The sequence below is a fragment of the Podarcis raffonei genome, chromosome 13 (assembly GCF_027172205.1).
Source record: "Podarcis raffonei isolate rPodRaf1 chromosome 13, rPodRaf1.pri, whole genome shotgun sequence".
NCBI lineage: Eukaryota > Metazoa > Chordata > Lepidosauria > Squamata > Lacertidae > Podarcis > Podarcis raffonei.
The window spans coordinates 15,355,540-15,377,410 of NC_070614.1; the positions used below are offsets into that span (position 1 = coordinate 15,355,540).

The following is a 21,871-nucleotide window of genomic DNA, read 5'->3' on the forward strand; positions in this document are numbered from 1 at the left end:
TTGGTCTTGGAATTTGGAGAGCTCTGGACACGCTCCCCTTCTCCAAGTATCAAATGAAATTCAGTTTCAGCAGTGCCAGAATTAAGAGGTTCAGCTTAATGAAGACTTGAGACTAATGGTACTGAATATAACATTAAGCGGCAACACAATTTCTGCTGAAATTCCAGATACCTAGCCTTTTATCTGTGAAAACCACCTCTCCTCTAAATAGCTTGCTTATACTTTATGGGATTGATTCTGTTGCAGCCATACTGTTTGACATCTTGCAAATTCTACCCTCTGTAAAGAACACATAAAGCCACCGTTACAGATATTCCCTCCTACTTTACTTCCAGTTTGTGTTTTACAGTACAAACTAATTCAGTGTTTTATTGGGCACCCTACGGAGAGGAAGGGCAGGATACAAATTTCAGTAACAAATACATAAATATGGTTCTATTGTGTTAACTGTCTTGAGCATAGTTTTCATTCATGCATATTAAGAATAATATTTGCTCTACATGGTGAGAGGCTCTCTTTCCACGCTGCAGGCTCATTTCAAGTGAGCTGTCTTTCTTTAAGCACACTGCCAAAATATGGGATCACCATTGTTCTGGGCTTAAAATTATTCAGGCTGCTGTCTGTGATTTTGAAGCCAGCAAGAATTGGGTAGAGCCGTTAACACTGTTTTGTCATCTCTCTATCATCCAACCACATGTTACATTTAGGGCAGGAGACAGATCCAGGTAGCAGCTGCATTTTGTATTTTCAAAAATTTGGGAATTTGCCATTATTTGTTGCTTTGTCCCATCAGCCCTAGGTGCAACCTGAAATCTCCACAGCAAGTAGCACAGCCTAATCCAATTAAGGGTGCATTCCTAACCCCACTTACCTGGGAGTAAGCCCCGCTTAATCCAATGACTTACTTCTGATTAGACATGATTAGGACTGTGCTGTAAGTCTGCAATCTCCTACACTCCACCTTAAGACTGTGACTGAATGCAGATTTTGTGGCTCAACATCAAGCCAGCTTTTTCTCTCCACTCCCTCCTGCTTCCCATTTTACTTAATACCCAGCCTGATGTGTTCTGAGAATTAAAAAGCTTGCTCACTATTCTGTGTCACTGCCTGTGGATTTCGAAGTCATTTAACTATAAATCAAACGCTGGTGTTGTCTGTGTCATGCGAAATTAGTTGCTTAGGAAATAGCACATGAATTGAAACCGGGTCTCTATTGGCTGCGAGTGACATCATCATTGCCTTGCCAAACTCATGCTCCAGTTCTTCCCTGCAATATTGAGCAGGCTCCTGCTCCCTCTGCTGGGTACCAGTGCAAAACTGACATTTCCAATGTCAAAACTTACTTAACAATGCACAGCAGTACTTCAGGTCATGGGATCTTACATTTTTAGGCTATTCTCACCCTCGAGTCCAAGCTCTGCAGATACCAGGTGGTCCCTTCCTCCAGTTAATACCACCATTACAGGGCACCACCACCATCTGGTACCCATACAAGCCACCAGGTCAACTCTACCTATTTCAGTCCACCTCAGGGAACTACAAACAGCATCCAAGCCGGCTAAAACAGCCACCATCCTTGCACATGCATGCCCATAATCCTGGGCCCCACACGGCCTCAAATTCCCTTATCATTTCCACCATCAGAACTGCTCCAGCTTGTTCTGCTACCTGCTTCTACCTCCCCTCTCCTCCTCCCAGTACAGTTGAAGGGAAGGGAAAGGCACGCACAGATGCCATGCAGAACCTTTGGGCCAAGATGCCCTGCTGCATCGACTTATACCTTCCCCCACAGGCCACTCTGATGAATGAGCAGATGTCTGGTCAGTGCCTGTCGCATTCATCTTCACATTTCATCCTCAGGCAGCATCATACACCTAACCTGTTACCTGTCCTGCAATGGACAGGATTTGGTACTGGAGATACAGACATGGGTTTGCTTGTTCTGTTAACAAACACAAGCATGGCTGTATTAACAGAACAAGCAAACCTAGCTTAAGTTCCCATTTAAGGTAAAAAAGAAAAGAAAAGAAAAGGTAAAGGACACCTGGATGGTTAAGTCCAGTCAAAGGCAACTATGGGGTTGTGGCGCTCATCTCGCTTTCAAGCCAAGGGAGCTGGCGTTTGTCCACAGACAGCTTTCCAGGTTAAGTGGCCAGCATGGCTAAGCTGCTTCTGGTGCATGGAGAACCGTGAGGAGTGCCAGCGTACATGGAAATGCCGCTCAACGGAGATTCGAACTGCCGACCTTCCGATTGGCAAGCCCAAGAGGCTCAGTGATTTAGACCATAGCACCACCTGCATCCCTTGGCTGGGAGTAAAGTTCCCATTTACTGCTACTTTGGCACAGTAAGCACCAAGGTGGGAAATCTGTGTCTGGACTGTACGACTTCAGATCACAGGGAGGGGCTTACATAATGGCTTACTCCTCCATTTAAAATAAAAGTGAAAACTACAGCAAAAAGTGTTCTAGCCTTGTCCCTCAAGACCCTATTTTTCATTTATTTTGGGGAAAGTTTTTTTTTTTTTTACATGAAAGAATATTCCATTACAGGAACTCCCATCTGAAGTCTGAAGGTTTAGCACCTCAATGAGAACTCTCTGGAGGTCTTATGCCACATGAATGTCCTTAATTATACTCTCTCATGCTTATGCATCAGCTACAGAGCTTGTGGGGAGAGACAGGTCAATTACCTAAGCAGTGTGTGCCGTGTATTTCTTCTAAGCACACCCTGCAAAGGTGGAATTTGCATTCTGAGAATCTCAGTGTTTGGCCCTTAGAGCTAAGACGGGACTTACAAAGTACATGGGCAATGCCATTCGAGGTGACAAAGTGGACTTCTGTCAGGGCTGGAAGCAGGCATAGGTCATCAACAAAGCAATAAATCAACCGAGGCCAATGAAGTAAATTCTCTGTTCAAGGAAACCAACCACAGCTCTGGCCTAGTGGTCTCAGGCAACCCTTTCTAGGAGGGACTTGCCCCAATGAAACAGCTGAAGGGCTCGCCAGGACTCTATGCACAACCCAACTCTGCTCTGCTTCTTTCATTTCTCATTGTGTTCTAGGAGAGCAAGGGAGCTGGTTGCAGCAGGAGGGGAAGACTCCCTGGATTCTGTTTCTGCCTCCGAGTCTGAACTGTGCTCTGCCACAGCCTCTTCTCGTTCACTAAACCCTGTCACCTCTTCTGCTTCGGACCCCCCCCCCCCATTCTGCTCCTTCTCCCTGACCACTTGTCATCATTTCACCACCTATACCCAGGTTCTGAACCCTGTTCCCTAGGGGGGTACCCTGGCTGGCACCTCCCACATCTCCTTTGCATCCAGCCAGTCCATGACAACACCCAGCAGTGTAATCACTGGAGTAGACATTATTCTTTGCTTTTCTTCATGACAAACAGGAGCAATGCAAGCTGCACCTGGTTTGCTATTTTATGCAAAACTGAACATTGTTCTCACTTTGAAAGAGAGGGATATACCGTATTTTTCGCTCTATAGGATGCACCGGACCATAGGACGCACCTTGTTTTAGAGGGGGAGAACGAGAAAAAAAATTCTCCCCCTCTCTGCGCAGCGCCCCTTCAGCGAAGCAGCAGGAGAAACGGAGCCCCTTCCATTTCTCCTCCCGCTTAGCTGAAGGGGCACCTACCCTTCAGCAAAAGGAACCCAAAGCCTCCGGAGCGCAGCGGGAGCTCCCGCCGTGCTCCGGAGGCTTCAGGCAGCTATCTGGAGAGCGAGAGGGATCGGTGCGCACCGACCCCTCTCGCTCTCCAGATAGCCTCAGGTTCCTTTCACTTGTGGGGCTGGCGGCGGGGAAAGCCGAGCTTCCCACACCGCCAGCCCCGGGAAGCAGCGGGAAGGCTGCGCGCAGCCTTTTCGCTGCTCGCCGCAGCTTGTGGAGCTGGTGGTGGGGAAAGCCGAGCTTCCCTCACTGCCAGTCCCAGGGAGCAGCAGGAAGGCTACGCACAGCCTTTCCGCTGCTCCCCAACCTGCTGCCTTCAGAACGCAACACGAGTTTCCACTGCGCTCCGCAGGCTTCGGGTTCCTTTAGCTGAAGCCGGGAGAGCAAGACTCTCCTGGCTTCAGCGAAAGGAACCTGAAGCCTGCGGAGCGCAGCGGGAACTCGTGCTGCGCTCCGAAGGCTTCAGGCGGCTATCCCTGAAGCCTGGAGAGCGAGAGGGGTCGGTGCCCACCGACCCCTCTCGCTCTCCAGGCTTCAACGAAAGCAACGCGAAGCCTCCAGAGCGCGGAGGGAGCGCTCCCTCTGCGCTTTGGAGGCTTTGCGTTGCTATCGCTGAAGCCAAGGAGCCTGCATTCGCTCCATAGGACGCACACATATTTCCTGTTTGGAGGGGAAAAGATGCGTCCTATAGAGCAAAAACTACAGTAGGTTGTTTATTTTTAACTCCCTCCCCCTGCTTGATTTAGTCAAGTGAAGTTATTATAGACACACAAAGGAGTACCTTTCTGCTGGAGAAGTGAGCATGTTTGCCCAGTTTGGTATTAAGAGCCTCCAAAAACATCCCATCAGTGACTCTGCCGACATTCATGCATGCATCATCCAGAATGGCAATGATTCCTTTGTGCTGCTGCTCCACTAGGTCAATAATGATCTGGTTGTTGAAGTAGTCAATCTGCAGAATGTTCAAGCAGGGTTATTTGCAACAGCGATCCAACTAAGTGAGGAAGGAATGTTTCCTCTCTCTATTGCAGGCATGCAATGGTAGGGAAACAGAGGAGCAAGTGCCAGTTTACGTTTACCCAGAGATGCAGGCAGAGCATCTTCACTCTAAAGGTTGCGCTCACTGTCAAAATTTCTTCCAATTTCAGTAAAGTGGTACCTCAGGTTACAGACGCTTCAGGTTACAGACTCCGCTAACCCAGAAATAGTACCTCAGGTTAAGAACTTTGCTTCAGGATGAGAACAGAAATCGTGCTCCGGCAGCGCAGCTAAAGTGGTGCTTCAGATTAATAACAGTTTCAGGTTAAGAACGGACCTCTGGAACAAATTAAGTACTTAACCTGAGGCACCACTGTACAATCATACCTCATGTTATGTTTGCTTCATGTTACATTCTTTCAGGTTATACCCCGCAGCGTCGCAGAAGTACCAGAAAGGGTTACCTCCGGGTTTTGCTGCTCGCACATGCGCAGACGCACAAAATGACATCACGCACATGCGCAGAAGCAGCGAATCACAACCTGTGCGTGCGCAGACGCGCCACTGCGGGTTGCGCTCTTTTCATGTTGCGAACGGGACTCCGGAACGGATCCCGTTCGCAACCAGAGGTACCACTGTACTGGTATTTCAGGTTATTTATCCAACTCCCCTATGGCTTTACTGCAGTTTCAAAGCACCACTAAAAACCTGCAGAATGGAAAGGGTCTGCACTCGACTCTCCGTGGCTGGGGACGGAGGGCTTACCTGCTGGTGTAGAATCGCTAACACCTGGCATCTTTGAATCCATGTTGGCTTTGTCCGACTGCTCATCTCAGAGCTTTCCAAGCTTTTCATGTTGGTGACACACCTTTTAGACAGGCGTCGTTTCATGACACAGTAATTCAGTTTTACTAGCAAACCGGTGGTTAAACTAACCCGTTTCCAGGCCCGGGAGAAGCATGGGGAGTGTCTGTGCGACACACCTACACAGTGCAGCCGACACCCTAAAGCTCTGACTTATCTACTCACATGCTTCCATGGAATTCCCTCACGCTGATATTCCTCTTGCTCTTGCTTCAAAACAAGCTGAATGAAGAGCTGCTGCAGTTTCTCGTTGCAGTAATTGATACAGAACTGTTCAAAACTAAAGCAAAAACAAATTGAATTAATTAATGAATTCCGCAACTGGAAACAATTTAAGTGATATGCCTGACCTTCTCAAGACACCTCACCTGTTATTGTCAAAGATCTCAAAGCCATAGATATCAAGGACCCCGATTACAGTGTTTTTCCCATGAACTGTGCTGTTGTAGTCCTTGACTTCAATCACGTCATTGATGTGTGTCACAATCCAGCAGAAAAGGCGCTCATATATTGCCTTCAAACCAAAAGAATACCTAGGGTCATTTTTTGTTTCTGCTGCTCAGGTTTCGTTAGCGTTCAGCTTTGTGATGCATTTCTGTAGCACTCTAACAGGAAACTGGGGAATATGTAACCAGCTGTCAAAATCCTAACAAGGTTTAAGGAAACTAGCATAGGTTAACTACAGCTTGTTCTCTAGCTGCTTTAGGTTTTACTGTGATGTCAATTTGCAAGACACTGGAGATGCTAAACATGTTAAACCAATATTCTTATCTGTGGTAAAGTCTACAAGTTCACCCATCACCCCTGGCCAATGGACAATTCCCACTGAGGAAAAAATAGTTGCTCTGTCTCAGACATTGCTTGGTGCTCTTTCCAAAAAGTACCATATTTTTCACTCTATAGGACGCACCCGACCATAGGGCGCACCTTGTTTTAGAGGGGGAGTACAAGAAAAAAAAATCTCCCCCTCTCTGCTCAGCGCTCCCCGAGCTTGTGGGGCTGGCGGTGGGGGAAGTGCTGCTTTCCCCCACTGCCAGCCTCAAAGACCAGGTTGGGGAGCAGTGCAAAGGCTGCGCGCAGCCTTTCCGCTGCCCCCCAGCTTGTGGGGCTGGCGGTGGGGGGAAGCGCTGCTTTCCCCCACCGCCAGCCTCAAAGATCCCTGAAGCCTTCGGAGCGCAGCGCGAGTTCCAGCTGCGCCCCTCAGGCTTTGGGTTCCTTTTGCTAAAGCCAGAGTCTTGCTCTCCCGGCTTCAGCAAAAGAACCTGAAGCCTGCGGAGCACAGCGGGAACTCGCACTGCGCTCCGAAGGCTTCAGGTGGCTATCCTTGAAGCCTGGAGAGCGAGAGGGGTCTGTGCGCACCGACGCCTCTCACTCTCCAGGTTTCAGTGAAAGCAACGCGAAGCCTCCAGAGCGTGGAGGGAGCGCTCCCTCTGCGCTTCGGAGGCTTCGCGTTGTTATCGCTGAAGCCAAGGAGCCTGCATTCACTCCATAGGATGCACACACATTTCCCCTTAATTTTTGGAGGGGGAAAAGTGTGTCCTATAGAGCGAAAAATACGGTATATTGGTTATATGGTCCGGAGAGTTCTGCATTCTCAAGGCTTCGTAAGTCTCCAAGGATACTAACCTCTCTCCCCAAGGCAGGCATAAAACTACTCAAAACAGATGTCTCAAAAAAAAAAAACCCCCACCACATTTGTCTGATCCCCTATGGCAAGTAAGAATCACCTTGAGGTAAAATGGGCAAACGGCTAATAAAGAAACGTGTGGGCAAACAACTTAAGATGCTGGCTAGCAATTTATGTGGGCATATCTGCATGGGTGAAAAGTATGAAGACGCAGAACAAAACAACCACTGTAAGAATAAAATGAAACTTCCAAGTTGGCAGGAGTGTATCAACATCCACCTTTGCAAAGGCATTTCTGCCATAGGTGGCTTCTTGCTCTGTATGCTGTTTATCAATAATGTCCCGGCCCGTAGCAACAGTTCGAAAAAGGAGGGCCTTCTCCACCATGTCAGCCTTGGTTGATAGCAGGTCAGCAATGACAGACACTAACTTGCTGTTTTCAATGACAGGTATGTCACCATCCACAGAAAACTTCAAATTGCCCTGTGGAAAGATTGAAAAAATAAGGACATTCATTCTCCCTGAGTCCAGGCAGTTAATGCCACTTCTGATACAGGCAACGCTTTCAGACAGATGCAATTTCCTTAATGCATCCCAATTGGGACAAAGGACAATCTGTGTTGATATATAATAATAATAATTTATTACCGGTATTTATACCCCGCCCATCTGGCTGGGTTTCCCCAGCCACTCTGGGCGGCTTCCAGCAGAATATTAAAATACAATAACCTATTAAACATTAAAAGCTTCCCTAAACAGGGCTGCCTTCAGATGTCTTATAAAAGTCTGGTAGTTGTTTTTATGCGACTACAGTGGCAAGAATGTTATTTGCCCAAAAATGGAAAGAAGCAGCTAAGTCCTGACAAAAGAAGAATGAATATAAAAACTTATAGAATATGCAGAAATGACGAATCTTACTGGAAAAATAAGAAATCAAGGTAACAAAGTTTTTTGTAAGTTTATTGAATATGGTTTATTGGATATTTAAACTGTAAAAAGATAAGAACTTTGGCAGGATTACTGTAACAACCTGAAGTTTTATAAATGTATATATTTGCAGAGTATATTTTTTAAAGTAGATGAATAAATGAGATAATTAAGTTAATTTGGAATACGCAGAAAATATAAAAAAATAAATTTAAGGAGCCACAGAAAGAGGGGGAAATCAAGTTTTGAAATGTTCATTTTAACATTCTAAAATTATTGAAATTTATAAAACTGAAAATCATAAGTAAAATAAAAATAAAAATAGAACAGTGTTTCCCAAACTTAGCTCTCTTTCCCAAATTTAGCTGTTTTCGGACTACAATTCCCATAATCCCAGACTTCTGGCCTTGCTAGCTAGGGATGGTGGGAGTTGTGGTCCAGAAACAGCTGGAGATCCAAGTTTGGAAAACACTGGTCTAGAAAGTCACACATCCCATCTTAGATTTTCCAAGGGGCCATACCCCATGTGCTCCATTTTAATTTTCTCCCTTGTCCTCACAGATGTCTCTCACACAATAATCAGATCCTTGAAAATTCCACTACTTCAGTTTAAGAAGAGGAGTTCACAACAACTCCACGGAGAGAGTGGAAGAGGGCTGGGCAGGCTCCTCCACTTTTGTGCTATTTTCACTTTCTTGTGCTGGAAGACTTGAGATTGGGTAGGCTGCTTGGGGTGGCTTAGATCAGGTAGAAGCACCAGCCACTCACCATGAATGTTCTTTCTGCTTGGGGTGAATAAGGCACCCATATGCTGGGTTAAGACCTCCCATTCCTCAGGAAGGCAGCAAACATACCAGGCATGCAGCCCTCAGTTCTTCTACTCCATTGGTAGGCAAATTAAGGCCCGAGGGTCCGGATCCGGCCCAATTGCCTTCTCAATCCGGCCCGTGGACGGTCCGGGAATCAGCGTGTTTTTACATGAGTAGAATGTGTCCTTTTATTTAAAATGCATCTCTGGGTTATTTGTGGGGCCTGCCTGGTGTTTTTACGTGAGTAGAATGTGTGCTTTTGTTTAAAATGCATCTCTGGGTTATTTGTGGGGCACAGGAATTTGTTCATCCCCCCACAATATAGTTCAGCCCCCCACAAGGTCTGAGGGACAGTGGACCGGCTCCCTGCTGAAAAAGTTTGCTAACCCCTGTTACTCAAAGGTCACATTAACTCACATTAACTCAGTACTGGAAAGATCCCAGAGATCATTGTGAGTTACATCACAGTGCTATGGGACTTGATTAAGGTGCAATGAGATTGGATTATATGTGCATGTCAGGAGGACGCAGGAGCCGATGCTGCCTTCCATGTCATTCCGGCTCATTTGAAAGATGACACAGGTGAGCCAGAGGAGGCACAGCAGCAGGTGTGGAGCATTACCCAGGTGCTGCTCACAGAGGCTTCTTAAAAGGCAGCAGGACAGTGGAGTGTCAGGAGAAGGTTCCAGGAAATTTACAAGTGAAAGGGAACAGTGGCTGAAAGAGACAAAAGGACAACAAAGGAAAATCTTACAGGAGGAGGAAAGAGCGTCAGAGAAGGCAAGAGAAAAACTGGATCAGCTGCAAGTGGAGCCAGAGAGAAAAAAGAAATAAAGAGAACATGAGCCAACAGTGTGACGTGGCAGCTAAAAAAGCCAATGCAATTCTGGGCTGCATCGATAGGAGTATAGCATCTAGATCAAGGGAAGTAATAGTGCTCTGGTCAGACCTCACCTGGAGTACTGTGTCCAGAGGAGGGCAACCAAAATGGTCAAAGGCCTGGAAACGATGCCTTATGAGGAACGGCTAAGGGAGCTGGGCATGTTTAGCCTGGAGAAGAGGAGGTTAAGGGGTGATATGATAGCCATGTTCAAATATATAAAAGGATGTCATATAGAGGAGGGAGAAAGGTTGTTTTCTGCTGCTCCAGAGAAGCGGACACGGAGCAATGGATCCAAACTACAAGAAAGAAGATTCCACCTAAACATTAGGAAGAACTTCCTGACAGTAAGAGCTGTTCGACAGTGGAATTTGCTGCCAAGGAGTGTGGTGGAGTCTCCTTCTTTGGAGGTCTTTAAGCAGAGGCTTGACAATCATATGTCAGGAGTGCTCTGGTGGTGTTTCCTGCTTGGCAGGGGGTTGGACTTGATGGCCCTTGTGGTCTATTCCAACTCTATGATTCTATGAGAACAACTTTAGGTTGTCAAGCCCAGTGGCACGCCAGAGAAATAACATTGCAGAATAGCATGGGCAGGTGAAGGGAGCTGCTGTGCTACGTAAAAATAGACATGGGTTGGTAGGAAAGCCCTGCACTATGGAAACAGAAACAGATGAAAAGGAATCCCAAGCCATAAGGCAGGCATGTCCAAAGTCCATTTTGGGGGGCCTAATCCAGCCACAGGCAGTTCCTCCCTAAGGTCAACAACTTTGGTCGGCCCTCATGCATGTTCACATCATCAAATCTGGCCCTCTTTGAAAAAAGTTTGGACACCCCTGCCATAAGGGTTCTCCCAGGCAACCTGTGAAGCCTGGGGTTCTGAGGACACTTGAGAACTAAAAAAGCAAATTTCTGATGGCATACTAATGGTGGCAAAGAGATTGGTGCTCCAATAGTGAAAGGAACACTCTCCCCCTCCGACAGTACAAAAAGTTTATCTGCATTAGCAGCATATGAGAAAACAGCTTTTCAAAGACAACAGCATACAAAGGAAGTTCTCTATCACCTGGACTCCATGTATGGATATATTTGCACAACAGATATAAATACGACAAACACCGACCGTAGTTCCCAATGTACTAAACGAATTATTGAACATTTATAATTTTCCACCCCAACATGGAATGTTATTTGCATTTTGTTTTATTTTGTATTTAAGTAGGGTTGCTGTAAAGAAAGTAAAGACCAGGACACCCCGAATGTTGTTGAGCAAGTTGTTAGGAAGACACCAAATTTCTCGAGCTTCTTTCTTTTTTTTAGAAAGACCCCAAAGTTATTGTGTCAAAAAATGACAATTTTTCGATTGACTTGCCTATGATCCAGAACAAAGTGCTGCTTTGGGGAAATTTCCCCTGGATGGCAATTCTACCCTTGAAATCCCAGTAATGTCTGGGAAATCCCAGTAATGTCCGGATGGATGTATGCTGGCCCTAATTTAAGTGACTTTATTAAATGGAAAATTGTTTTAAATTAAATTAAACCATTAAGCTCTTGCTCCAGTTCCATCCTATGGTAAAGCATGAGACAGAGATGCGGAAAGAAGTCCCGGATTAAAATAATTTGAAACAAAAGAATGTGGCTCTAGGAGTTCAGTAATTCCTTCTTTTGGGGAAAGGAACTACCTGATATGAGCTGGAGGCTTTGACAAATTCCCAGTGTTGAAGGTATACAGGCATGTCCAACAGGTAGATTGCGAGCTACTGGTAGATCATGGGGTGTTCCTGGTAGATCCTGGTTGATCTCTGGCCCCTCAGCAAAAAACCCCCAACTTTGTCTTACTAAAAAAAGCTCAAACTCTACAACTTTGTCTTCCTAAGAAAAGCGCCACAACTCTGGGTAGATCACTGCCAGTCTTTTTACGACAATGGGTAGATCACTGCCAGTTTTTTAATACTGTGAGTAGATCACAGTCTACTGGGAGTTGGACGTATAGGAGATCCCCTGATCAGTGGTTTTGCTAGGGTGAGGATTGGATGCCTCATTCACTCCAGCCACACAAGTCAGTGGAAAATATTATGATGGAGGGAGAATACGTTGAAGCACTCTCCTTCAAAAGGCTACCTCAGCAGAGGTGCCTATTCTGTAATGTTTGTTAAAGGCTAAAGAAGACTTCCATGTGGCTACCTTACAAATCTCTAAGAAAGGAGCATTAATGGGAAAAGCCATTGAAGCCACTGCTGCCCTTGTTGACTGGGCTCTGATGCTCTGATCCTTTGGGAGTTGTTGGGTCTCTATATGCCAGAAAAATACGAGTTTTCAGCCACATGGCTAGGATACTGCTTGAGGCTTTCCCCCCTACGGATCTAGGTTGAAAGGAATTGAAAAAGGGAATCAGAAATGTACTATGTATTTTTAATGCACTTCTTCAGTGTTCTTTGAACATCCAGCTTATACCATATACTCTCTCTTGGTTGAGAGGAGCGCAGGCAAAGGGAAGGGAAAATCATTTCTTGTTCACTATGGAAGTCCAAAGCAATACTTGGAATAAAGTTTGGAATAAAGGTTGAATCATGTGCTGGTGAAAAAAAGCAGATGGTTTTTGATGCTGAAGGCTCCTAGCACAGATTCTGTGAGTGGTGGCGATACCAATTAAGAAGATGACCTTAAAGGAGGAGAACTGAGAATGTGAGAAAATAAACCCACTTTAAGTGCATGTGGCACAGGGGAACCTTGGCTGGAGCAATCTGAAGAATACTGTGTGAGGATGTGGCTCAGTTGGGTGGTTGCTTTGGGCAAGTCCAATCTGCTGATATCGGATGAATCAGCACCAGCTGGAGAGTTTTTAGACTCCTTTCCTGCTCCTAGTGAACTAACTAGCCATTTATGCCAACAATAACAGCCTGCTTAATTATTCGAACAACACCTTCTTTTAATATAAAAATATTATAATGCTGAGGGGGACCCTGGAAAAGTTGAGGGAAGTCGAGGGAGATCTATAGGAAAAAGAGATGCAGTGCTAGCTGCTGCTGGGGGGAAAAGACTACATTTTCCTGAGAGCTGAATATAGCGGGAAGGCCATTGCTGCTCATAGTGGGGAATGGTCTGGGCTACAGCCTTCCAAGATGACACCTGGCAGGATGATGTTGAGGAACCCAAAATGGCATGGGGCCTACCCTCTTTGTGAACTCTTTCCACACCACCTGATATGGTGAGATCAACATCTCTGTGACTCGTTTGTTGCTCCTTGGATTCCATCTAGTGGCAGCAGTTGGCATATTAGGACTCCCTGGGATGAGAGATGGTGCTTGGGAAGCAGACACCCATATTAATTCCAGGTGCAACTGAGACATCAAGTCAGAGCATTCTTAAGCTGTAGGAGCAGGCCAACTACAGAGGTTTACAGCTAGAGCATGGGTAGGCAAACTAAGGCCCGGGGGCCGGATCCGGCCCAGTCGCCTTCTAAATCCAGCCCACGGGTGGTCCAGGAATCAGCGTGTTTTTACATGAGTAGAATGTGTCCTTTTATTTAAAATGCATCTCTGGGTTATTTGTGGGGCACAGGAATTCATTCCCCCCCAAAAAAAATATAGTCCGGCCCCCCACAAGGTCTGAGGGACAGTGGACCGGCCCCCTGCTGAAAAAGTTTGCTGACCCTGGGCTAGAGATTCAGTCTCAGGCACCTGTGATTTTTTTACATTTAGCTATTCTCTCACACTGAACTGTTTCCTTTGTGGTTTCGCCTGCCTTCTCTAAAGGGAGCCATGGGGAAAGGAGGAGAGGCAAAAGACAAAAGACACAGCACATTTAGGGAGGGGTTTTTTTTAAAAGCAAAAACAAAAACCAAGACACGGGTGGTGCTGTGGGTTAAACCACAGAGCCTAGGACTTGCCGATCAGAAGGTCGGTGGTTCGAATCCCCACGACGGGGTGAGCTCCCATTGCTCGGTCCCTGCTCCTGCCAACCTAGCACTTCGAAAGCACGTCAAAGTGCAAGTAGATAAATAGGTACCAAGCCAGCGGGAAGGTAAACGGCATTTCCATGCGCTGCTCTGGTTTGCCAGAAGCGGCTTAGTCATGCTGGCCACATGACCCGGAAACTGTACGCTGGCTCCCTCGGCCAATAAAGCGAGATGAGCACCGCAACCCCAGAGTCGGCCACAACTGGACCTAATGGTCAGGGGTCCCTTTACCTATACCTTAAAAACCAAGAAGATGGAAGAAAAAACTAGAGATCTAGGAACAACTGTAAAACAAAGATAGATAAGAGGGGAAATCCTGAAGTCATCCAACGAAAGGTGGGAAGGTTAGAGAGAAGCCTGTCCTTGCAAAGGCAAGGAATAAACTGAAGGAGGAGCTTTATGACATGTTCCCTGTCTTTCTTTTTTTAAAAAAATATTTTATTAAGGGTTTTCTTGTTTTACAGTGTAAGTGTAATGCCTCGTATTTTTTTCTTCCATGTAACATTTTTACAAATCCGTTTCATTTGTTGAGGCATTAGGGAGAGAAGAAAAAAGAAAAAGAAAAAAAAGAAAGGGGGGTGGAGGGAGGGGAGATGGATGGGGGTGGGGTGGGGTAGCGGTGTTTCTATTATGCTTAATGTATGTAGAGTTTGGTGTCAGCGTGCTTGTGTTGTTCACTTGTGTTCCTTTGGTGGTGAGAGAGGTTGGGGTTGGCCTAGGGTGTGATTGTTTGTGATTGGCTGTGGTGATCTTTGTTTTCGTGTGTGAGTGAGGTGGGTGGGTGTTTTGGATCAGGTTAGCCATATTGATTTGTATGCTGTTGGTGGATTATTGTCGTTGTCCTGTTGGGCTGTGTATGTGATAAAGGGGAGCCATACCGGGGTGAAGGTGTCTTCTTCTGTTTGTCCCCGTGTCAGTTTCAGTTTATTAGTTAATTTTTCTAGTAGGGCTGTTTCCCATACTATTTGGTACCATTGGTCCATGCTTACTCCTGACAGGTCTCTCCAGCGTCTGGTTATGGTGTTTCTGGCTGCTGAAAGTAGGTGGGTTATGAGTTCTTTGTGGTGTAAATGGGCATTGTTGTCTTGGAAGATGTTTAGTAGGGCCAATTCTGGGGTGAAGTCTAATACTTGCTTAGTTATTTTACATATTTCTTGTATGGCTGTTGTCCAGAATAGTTGGATTTTGGGACACTCCCACCACATGTGGAGGTATGTGCCTGTGGAGGTGCACCCTCTCCAGCATTTTGGTGAGGTTCCTGGGTATTAGCGCTAGTTTCCTTGGTGCTAGGTACCACCTATAGGTGAGGTGTTCCCTGTCTTTCTGAGCAATGGGATGTCCAAACCCAGCATATTGGACGCCTCAACCATCCCAGATGAGAAGTCCTTTTAACTCTCTTTCTGGTGTGTTTCTCTTTTCTGTTACAGATAAAGGCAGCTTCATGAAGATCTTTGTTGGGAAGCAGCTCCCAAATTGCTGAAAAGGCTTAAGCTCTAATTCTCCAATCTCCTTAAAAAAACCCAACAACCGTAAAACCTACTATTCCAGTCAATTTACAAGACGCAAATGCAAAGGAGGCAGAACAAACAATTTGTGCCCTCGCCTCCAGTGTTCTAGGAACTCCACTTCTACCTCCGTATGAAGTAACAGAGCTGGAGTCAGGTCTTCTGCCATTTTGTCAAAACAGTGACACATCTGTCATAAACTCATTTAAAAATGAAACCTTGATTGCTGGCTTATCTGCTAGACAAGTCCCACGTAATAAGTATATGCTGGTACAGAGTAGTCTATTCCTTCCCCAGTGAAGGGATTCTAAGCCTAAAATGTGCTAATCATCCTAGGCAATTAAATTTGACAAGCATTCAACAGCTTTCCTTAGTCAGATCCAATATGAGATTTGGACAAAAGAGAGTAGCAATCTCTACATTTGCTTGGTACTGACAGGAAATATTGAAATTGTGGAGAAACAAGTGGTCTGCTCTTCCAGAGCTGCAGCTCTGTCATAATGCCACTCAAAGTGTGCTCTTTCGTTCTCGCTCTCCTGATTATTCCTCAAATCAACACACACACCTCGGCATGTTAGCAGCCTAGAGATCCATCTCTGTGTACACGGCGCCCCCTTACTCACCAAATGGAGAATGGTAGCTAGAATTTTGTATACTGTCTGAACCTCCTCTGGTTCAAATCCAATTACTTTCATAGCATCAGCGACAGCTTTGAAGTCAGCACCATCATTAATAGAACACTGAAAAAGAAGCAGCAGAAACAACAAATAAATCAGATGCAATACCATTGCATGCACACTGATGGTACAGTATTAGACAAGAAAAATCATGGCGGACATTTCTGCACTGGTGAGTTGAAAAGAAAAGAAAAAAACCTGGAGATATTGCATAATATTTACTCTGATAACAGAAAATGTCCTGTGTGGTTTGAGCTATGACTCCTCCTCAGAGTCAATTTATCATCAGGTAGAAGTCTATATGTCTTCAGTATATAGTAGATAACCAATAATAATAATAATAATAATAATAATAATAATAATAATAATAATAATTTATTATTATTTATTATTATTATTATTATTATTATTATTATTATTATTATTATTATTTATACCCCGCCCTCCCCAGCCAAGGCCGGGCTCAGGGCGGCTAACAAGCAATAATAAAAACAAGTTGAATGAATACAACTTAAAAACAAGATTAAAATACAACAATTAAAATACTGAAATATTAAAATGCAGGCCTCATCACAGGAGGAGAAAGGAAAAAGGAAAAAGAAAGAGGGGGAGGGAATCAAACTGGCTCCAAGTCAAAGGCCAGGCGGAACAACTCTGTCTTACAGGCCCTGCAAAAAGAAATCAGATCCTGTAGGGCCCTGGTCTCATGAGGCAGAGCGTTCCACCAGGCTGGAGCCAGTGTTGAAAAGGCCCTGGCTCTGGTTGAAGCTAATCTAACTTCCTTAGGGCCCGGGACCTCTAGGGTGTTGCAATTTATGGACCTTGAAGCTCTCCGTGCGGCATACCAGGAGATATAACAGATACTATTTCACATGCCACGATGCTTGCAGAGTCTGTGCTGAAAGGTCACTTAGTTAAGAACATTAAAAAGCCTTCTGGATCAGGCTAATGGCCCATCTAGTGCAGCATTCTGTTCTCACAGTGGTCAGCCACATGCCTGTAGGAAGCCCAGGACCCGAGTGCAACAAACATTTTCCACACCTGTGATTCCTATTAACTGGTATTCAGAGACACATTGCCTCCAACAGTGGAGGCAGAACATAGCCATCATAGCTAGTAGCCATGGGTAACCAATTGCAATTGTTTCAGCCTATTTTACCCAAGGATATTTTACACAAGACATGTGAAGAATTTCAAGCCACAATATGCTGGTATAATCAAAAAAAGCAAAATCCAACTATAGATGGTCAGCATTCTTTTTCTCCCCTTCTCTCTTTTAAATGAGTGCTTCCCGTGGTCTTAAGGAGGCAGTTGTGACACTCTATTTTAAGAAACCATTGCTTGACCATGTTAAACTCTAGGTCAGTCTCATATATTTGCATTTTGGGGACGAGGTACTCAAGTGGGTGGTCAGATAACTCTACAGACACTTTGGAATAAATCTGATTATCTGGATTAATTTCAGATTGGTTTGGGAACTGAAACTGCCTTGGTCAACCCTGGTGCATGATCTACGTCGGAAGAAAGAGAGGGAAATGTGACCACTTTGATTCGTCTAAATCTATTGGACTGTTTCCATTCAACATTGGTAAAAACAACTGCAGCTTGTGCAGGTTTGTGGTCAATCCAAAATTGAGCAAAAGCAGAAGTTTTCTAATTCCTCCGTGTGAGCTTTCTTGAGTAGGAAGGAGGGAACACATGTGTCCCAGGCTTATTCTCATAATGCTAAACTATTAGCGTTATAATGCTAAACTATTAGCGTTATGCCCAAACCAGCTAACTAAATTGGCATAATTGGCTGGAGCTGCACAGAGTCCATAGTATGGCTGATCATGCCACAGTTCAAAAGGACCAAGAAAAAGAGATTCCTCATGAGTAGGCAACTTCCTCACCTTTAACTGCACTCCAGAACCAATATAGCTGTACGCAGATAAATCCTTATGTAGATGTAAGGAACGTAGAAGCTGCTCAGAACCTCCTTGGAGTAGCTGAAGAGAAAGTCGGAGAGTCATTTATCCAAATTAATTTCTTTTTCAGCTTTTATACTATTGTCATTATCAACAATTAAAGTACTTTAAAAATTCTAAATGCTGTACAGCAGGTATGGGCAGACTTCAGGTTCACTGAATCTACCTTCCCTGTTTCTAAGACATACATACCAAAGCCAGGTAAAGGTAAAGACCATTACTGACCATTACGTCCAGTCGCGGACGACTCTGGGGTTGCAGCGCTCATCTCGCTTTATTGGCCAAGGGAGCCGACATACAGCTTCCGGGTCATGTTTTGTTGTTGTTGTTTTCAATTTTTTTTTAATTGATTTTCACAAAATTAAGAAACACACCAGGGAACCGGCATTTGTCCACAGACAGCTTTCCGGGTCATGTGGCCAGCATGACTAAGCTGCTTCTGGCAAACCAGAGCAGCACACAGAAATGCCGTTTACCTTCCCGCAGGAGTGGTACCTATTTATCCACTCGCACTTTGACGTGCTTTCGAACTGCTAGGTTGGCAGGAGCAGAGACCGAGCAACAGGAGCTCACCCCGTCGCAGGGATTCGAACTGCCGACCTTCTGATCAGCAAGTCCTAGGCTCTGTGGTTTAACCCACAGCGCCATCCACATCCCCTACCAAAGCCAGGTACGAAAGACATATAGTTAGAAATGATGGACAGGAGTTCCTCAGAACATATTCTAAGCTTAGGCATTTGTTTTCAATACCAATTTATGTGGGAAAAGTCACCTTTGTTGGTTCTATTATTAAAGCTATTAGCAGTCGGAAACCCTTGTTTGTTGTTGTTGTTTAGTCGTTTAGTCGTGTCCGACTCTTCGTGACCCCATGGACCAGAGCACACCAGGCACTCCTGTCTTCCACTGCCTCCCGCAGTTTGGTCAAACTCATGCTGGTAGCTTCGAGAACACTGCCCAACCATCTCGTCCTCTGTCGTCCCCTTCTCCTTGTGCCCTCCATCTTTCCCAGCATCAGTGTCTTCTCCAGGGAGTCTTCTCTTCTCAAAAGTACTGGAGCCTCAGCTTCACGATCTGTCCTTCCAGTGAGCACTCAGGGCTGATTTCCTTAAGAATGGATGCGTTTGATCTTCTTGCAGTCCATGGGACTCTCAAGAGTCTTCTCCAGCACCATAATTCAAAAGCATCAATTCTTCGGCGATCAGCCTTCTTTATGGTCCAGCTCTCACTTCCATACATCACTACTGGGAAAACCATGGCTTTAACTATACGGACCTTTGTTGGCAAGGTGACGTCTCTACTTCTCAAGATGCTATCTAGGCCAAAACCCTTGTTAATTCACTGCAAATGACCCAGAGAACTACCAGCAGATCCCAATCTTTCTTCTGCCCATGCCTGTGTACAGTTCCTGCACACAGGCCCACAATCTGAAGAGACATGGTTCAAAAGGAACATGGACTGAGGAGGAAAGAAGAAAGCAAGAAATGGAGCAGCTGCTCCTTCACTACTCAATGGATGGCAAGAGGTTGGTCTCTCCCTTTCCACAAAATTATTTCTGGGAGGCAGGGGGTATAGCCTTCCAGTGGTTTATAGCCCTGGCCGTGTATACTGCAGTAAATATTGTTCAATAACGTATTTGCTCCACCCTTTAAGATCTTCCACCTGGCAACTCTGGGATTTTGGATGGGGCAGTCTTAATACTAGAGGAGCAATTACATTTCCTCTCGGATGCATGGCTGGGGTTTTGCTTCACAGGCAAGAGATCACTGTCATATTTGAGAGTAGAAAAATTTCCCTATGGGTCAGAAGGGCTGGCCATCCTCAGGTCACCTCGCCTGCCCTGATAACGTGGCACCTTGGTCCATGTGTTTTTGTTTTATTATATATTTTTCTGCTGTGAACTGCCCTGGGAACTTTGGATGAAGGGCGGTATACAAATTTAATAAATAATAATAATCATCGTCATCATCATTTAGTCCACCAGAATTAATTTCACTAAAATATTGCTGGAATTTGAAAGGGATGGAAGGGGTTTCCCTGCAGTTTTCAAAACACACTGAAGAGATCTCAAAAAGGTGAGGAGTTCTTTATCTAACTGATGGCACAAAACTATGACAGAATCACCTCACTTCTTCAACAAAAAAAGTTGTACAGAGAAGGTTTAGCAACACAATAGACTGCCATTAAGGCAGGAAGCTATAGCAGGCAACCCTACAAGAGCACTTTCTAACACAAGCTACAATGGTACCTCGGTTTAAGAACAGTCCAGTTTAAGAGCGATTCAGTTTACAAACTCCGCAAAACCGGAAATAGTGTCCTGGTTTGAGAACTTTACCTCAGTCTAAGAATGGAATCCGAACGGTGGAAGAGCACCAGCGGCGGGAGGCCTCATTAGGGAAACACGCCTTGGTTTAAGAATGGTTTTGGTTTAAGAACGGACATCTGGAATGGATTAAGTTCGTAAACTGAGGTACCACTGCAATTATATAGGTTGTCTTTTTGGAAAGGACTGCCCCAAAGGGACTACTTCCTGCTGCAGAGGAGTTCAAGACAGGAATCCAGTTACTCTAATTGCTTGCAGGAAGTATAGGGAAATTATTTCCATCTGTACCTAGAACCAGTGTCACCAACCCTTCCAAGAGAAACAAAAACAAAAAACCCAAAGAGGATTAGATTTGGATGAGTAAGGCTTGAAGAGCCTGCCTTTGAGCAGAGCAAGGGGTTGGAGCTGATGATCTGTATGTTACTGTATTTAGCAAATGGCAAGTCAAAGCCAAGCATATACCCTGCATGGATTAGTGAACAAAGTGGGATGTGGCATCTGTCGAAAAGATCACACACAATGAGGGACACTGCAAAAAGCAATCAAGCGGTCTTTGTGAATTCAGAGGCACTCACTCACAAGGCTGCTGATTTCACCTTGGCATACCAAGCTAACAGCTCACCTGGTAGAAGGAGTGAAAGTTGCGCTCTCCTGACTGCTGCACAATCACCCGTGACTAGAGAGAAACAAGAGAGAAACAAGGGAAAGATTACGAGTTGGCTTTGCTACCCAACATAGTTTAAGTCTCTTGACTAAGGCATCAGTGGTGTCATGGCAAAGTTTTAGAGGGCTCAGGCCAGAACACCAGAATGGGAAACCTCCTATATAACATTAGTTAGTTAGTTAGCAACATGTCTATACTGTTTTGATGTACTGAGTCTGTTTGTAAATTTTTGATGATTTGTTGCCATCAATGTCTCTCCCCACCCCCACCCCAGCAGATTGAAAAGTCCAATATAAATAGGTGGTGGTGGTGTTTTTTTTAGTACTTCAATTGAACAAGCAACTAGGTAAACAGCACTGGCAGCAGTTACACTTTGGATTTACAATAGAGGCGCAGGACCGCTATGGTCTATTTGCTGAGCCACTTAAAGGTGGGATGGAATGCCCAAAAGTTACTAATAAGCACTTTAGAGCAACAAAAAAGCTGGCTGAAAGAGGACATGGCAATGCCAAATAGGGTATTATTTCCATTAGTATTTAGGTAATGCAAGATTCCCCCCCCCCAATTTTTTTTATTGATTTTCAGAAAATTATAAACAAACAACTAAGACAAACAAACGTAAATCATAACCTTATTAAAAATTACATTTATTAACATTGTTAAGTGACTTCCTCGCTTCCCCTTGGTTGAATCTCAATGCATATCCTTTTAACGGTTTTCCAAATCATAGTGCTTATAAAATTTAACTTGAACATTTAACATCCTTAAATCTTTTCATTTTGAAATTGAACATATTAATTCATCACTTAACTTATATAAAACCCTAAGCCAATTAAGTATCTGCAAGCTGTTTCCAATTCATTTAACTTAACATATTTAACTAAATAATCATTAAATTTAGTCCATTCTTCCTAAGTAATCCAAGATTTCAGAACTCTTCTCAAGTACTGTATCTAGGGCCAGCGGCGTAGCTAGCCGCTCGGGTTCCTGGTGTGGGGTTGTGTCCTGCAGCTGGGGGCGGG

At 44.8% G+C, this 21,871-nt stretch overlaps 1 protein-coding gene across 2 annotated transcripts in view; it reads right to left on the reverse strand.

The window, feature by feature from the left end:
- Positions 1-21,871, reverse strand: part of MYO1D (myosin ID) — a 173,071-nt gene that overhangs the window by 117,713 nt on the left and 33,487 nt on the right. For both annotated transcript variants that reach the window (XM_053359882.1, XM_053359883.1), the window contains exons 5-11: positions 20,808-20,861; positions 17,791-17,886; positions 15,845-15,961; positions 7,425-7,628; positions 5,887-6,032; positions 5,684-5,798; positions 4,458-4,628 (exon numbers count right to left, since the gene is read on the reverse strand). In XM_053359882.1, coding sequence (XP_053215857.1) covers positions 4,458-4,628; positions 5,684-5,798; positions 5,887-6,032; positions 7,425-7,628; positions 15,845-15,961; positions 17,791-17,886; positions 20,808-20,861 — 903 coding nt within the window. The remainder of the gene's footprint in view (positions 1-4,457; positions 4,629-5,683; positions 5,799-5,886; positions 6,033-7,424; positions 7,629-15,844; positions 15,962-17,790; positions 17,887-20,807; positions 20,862-21,871) is intronic.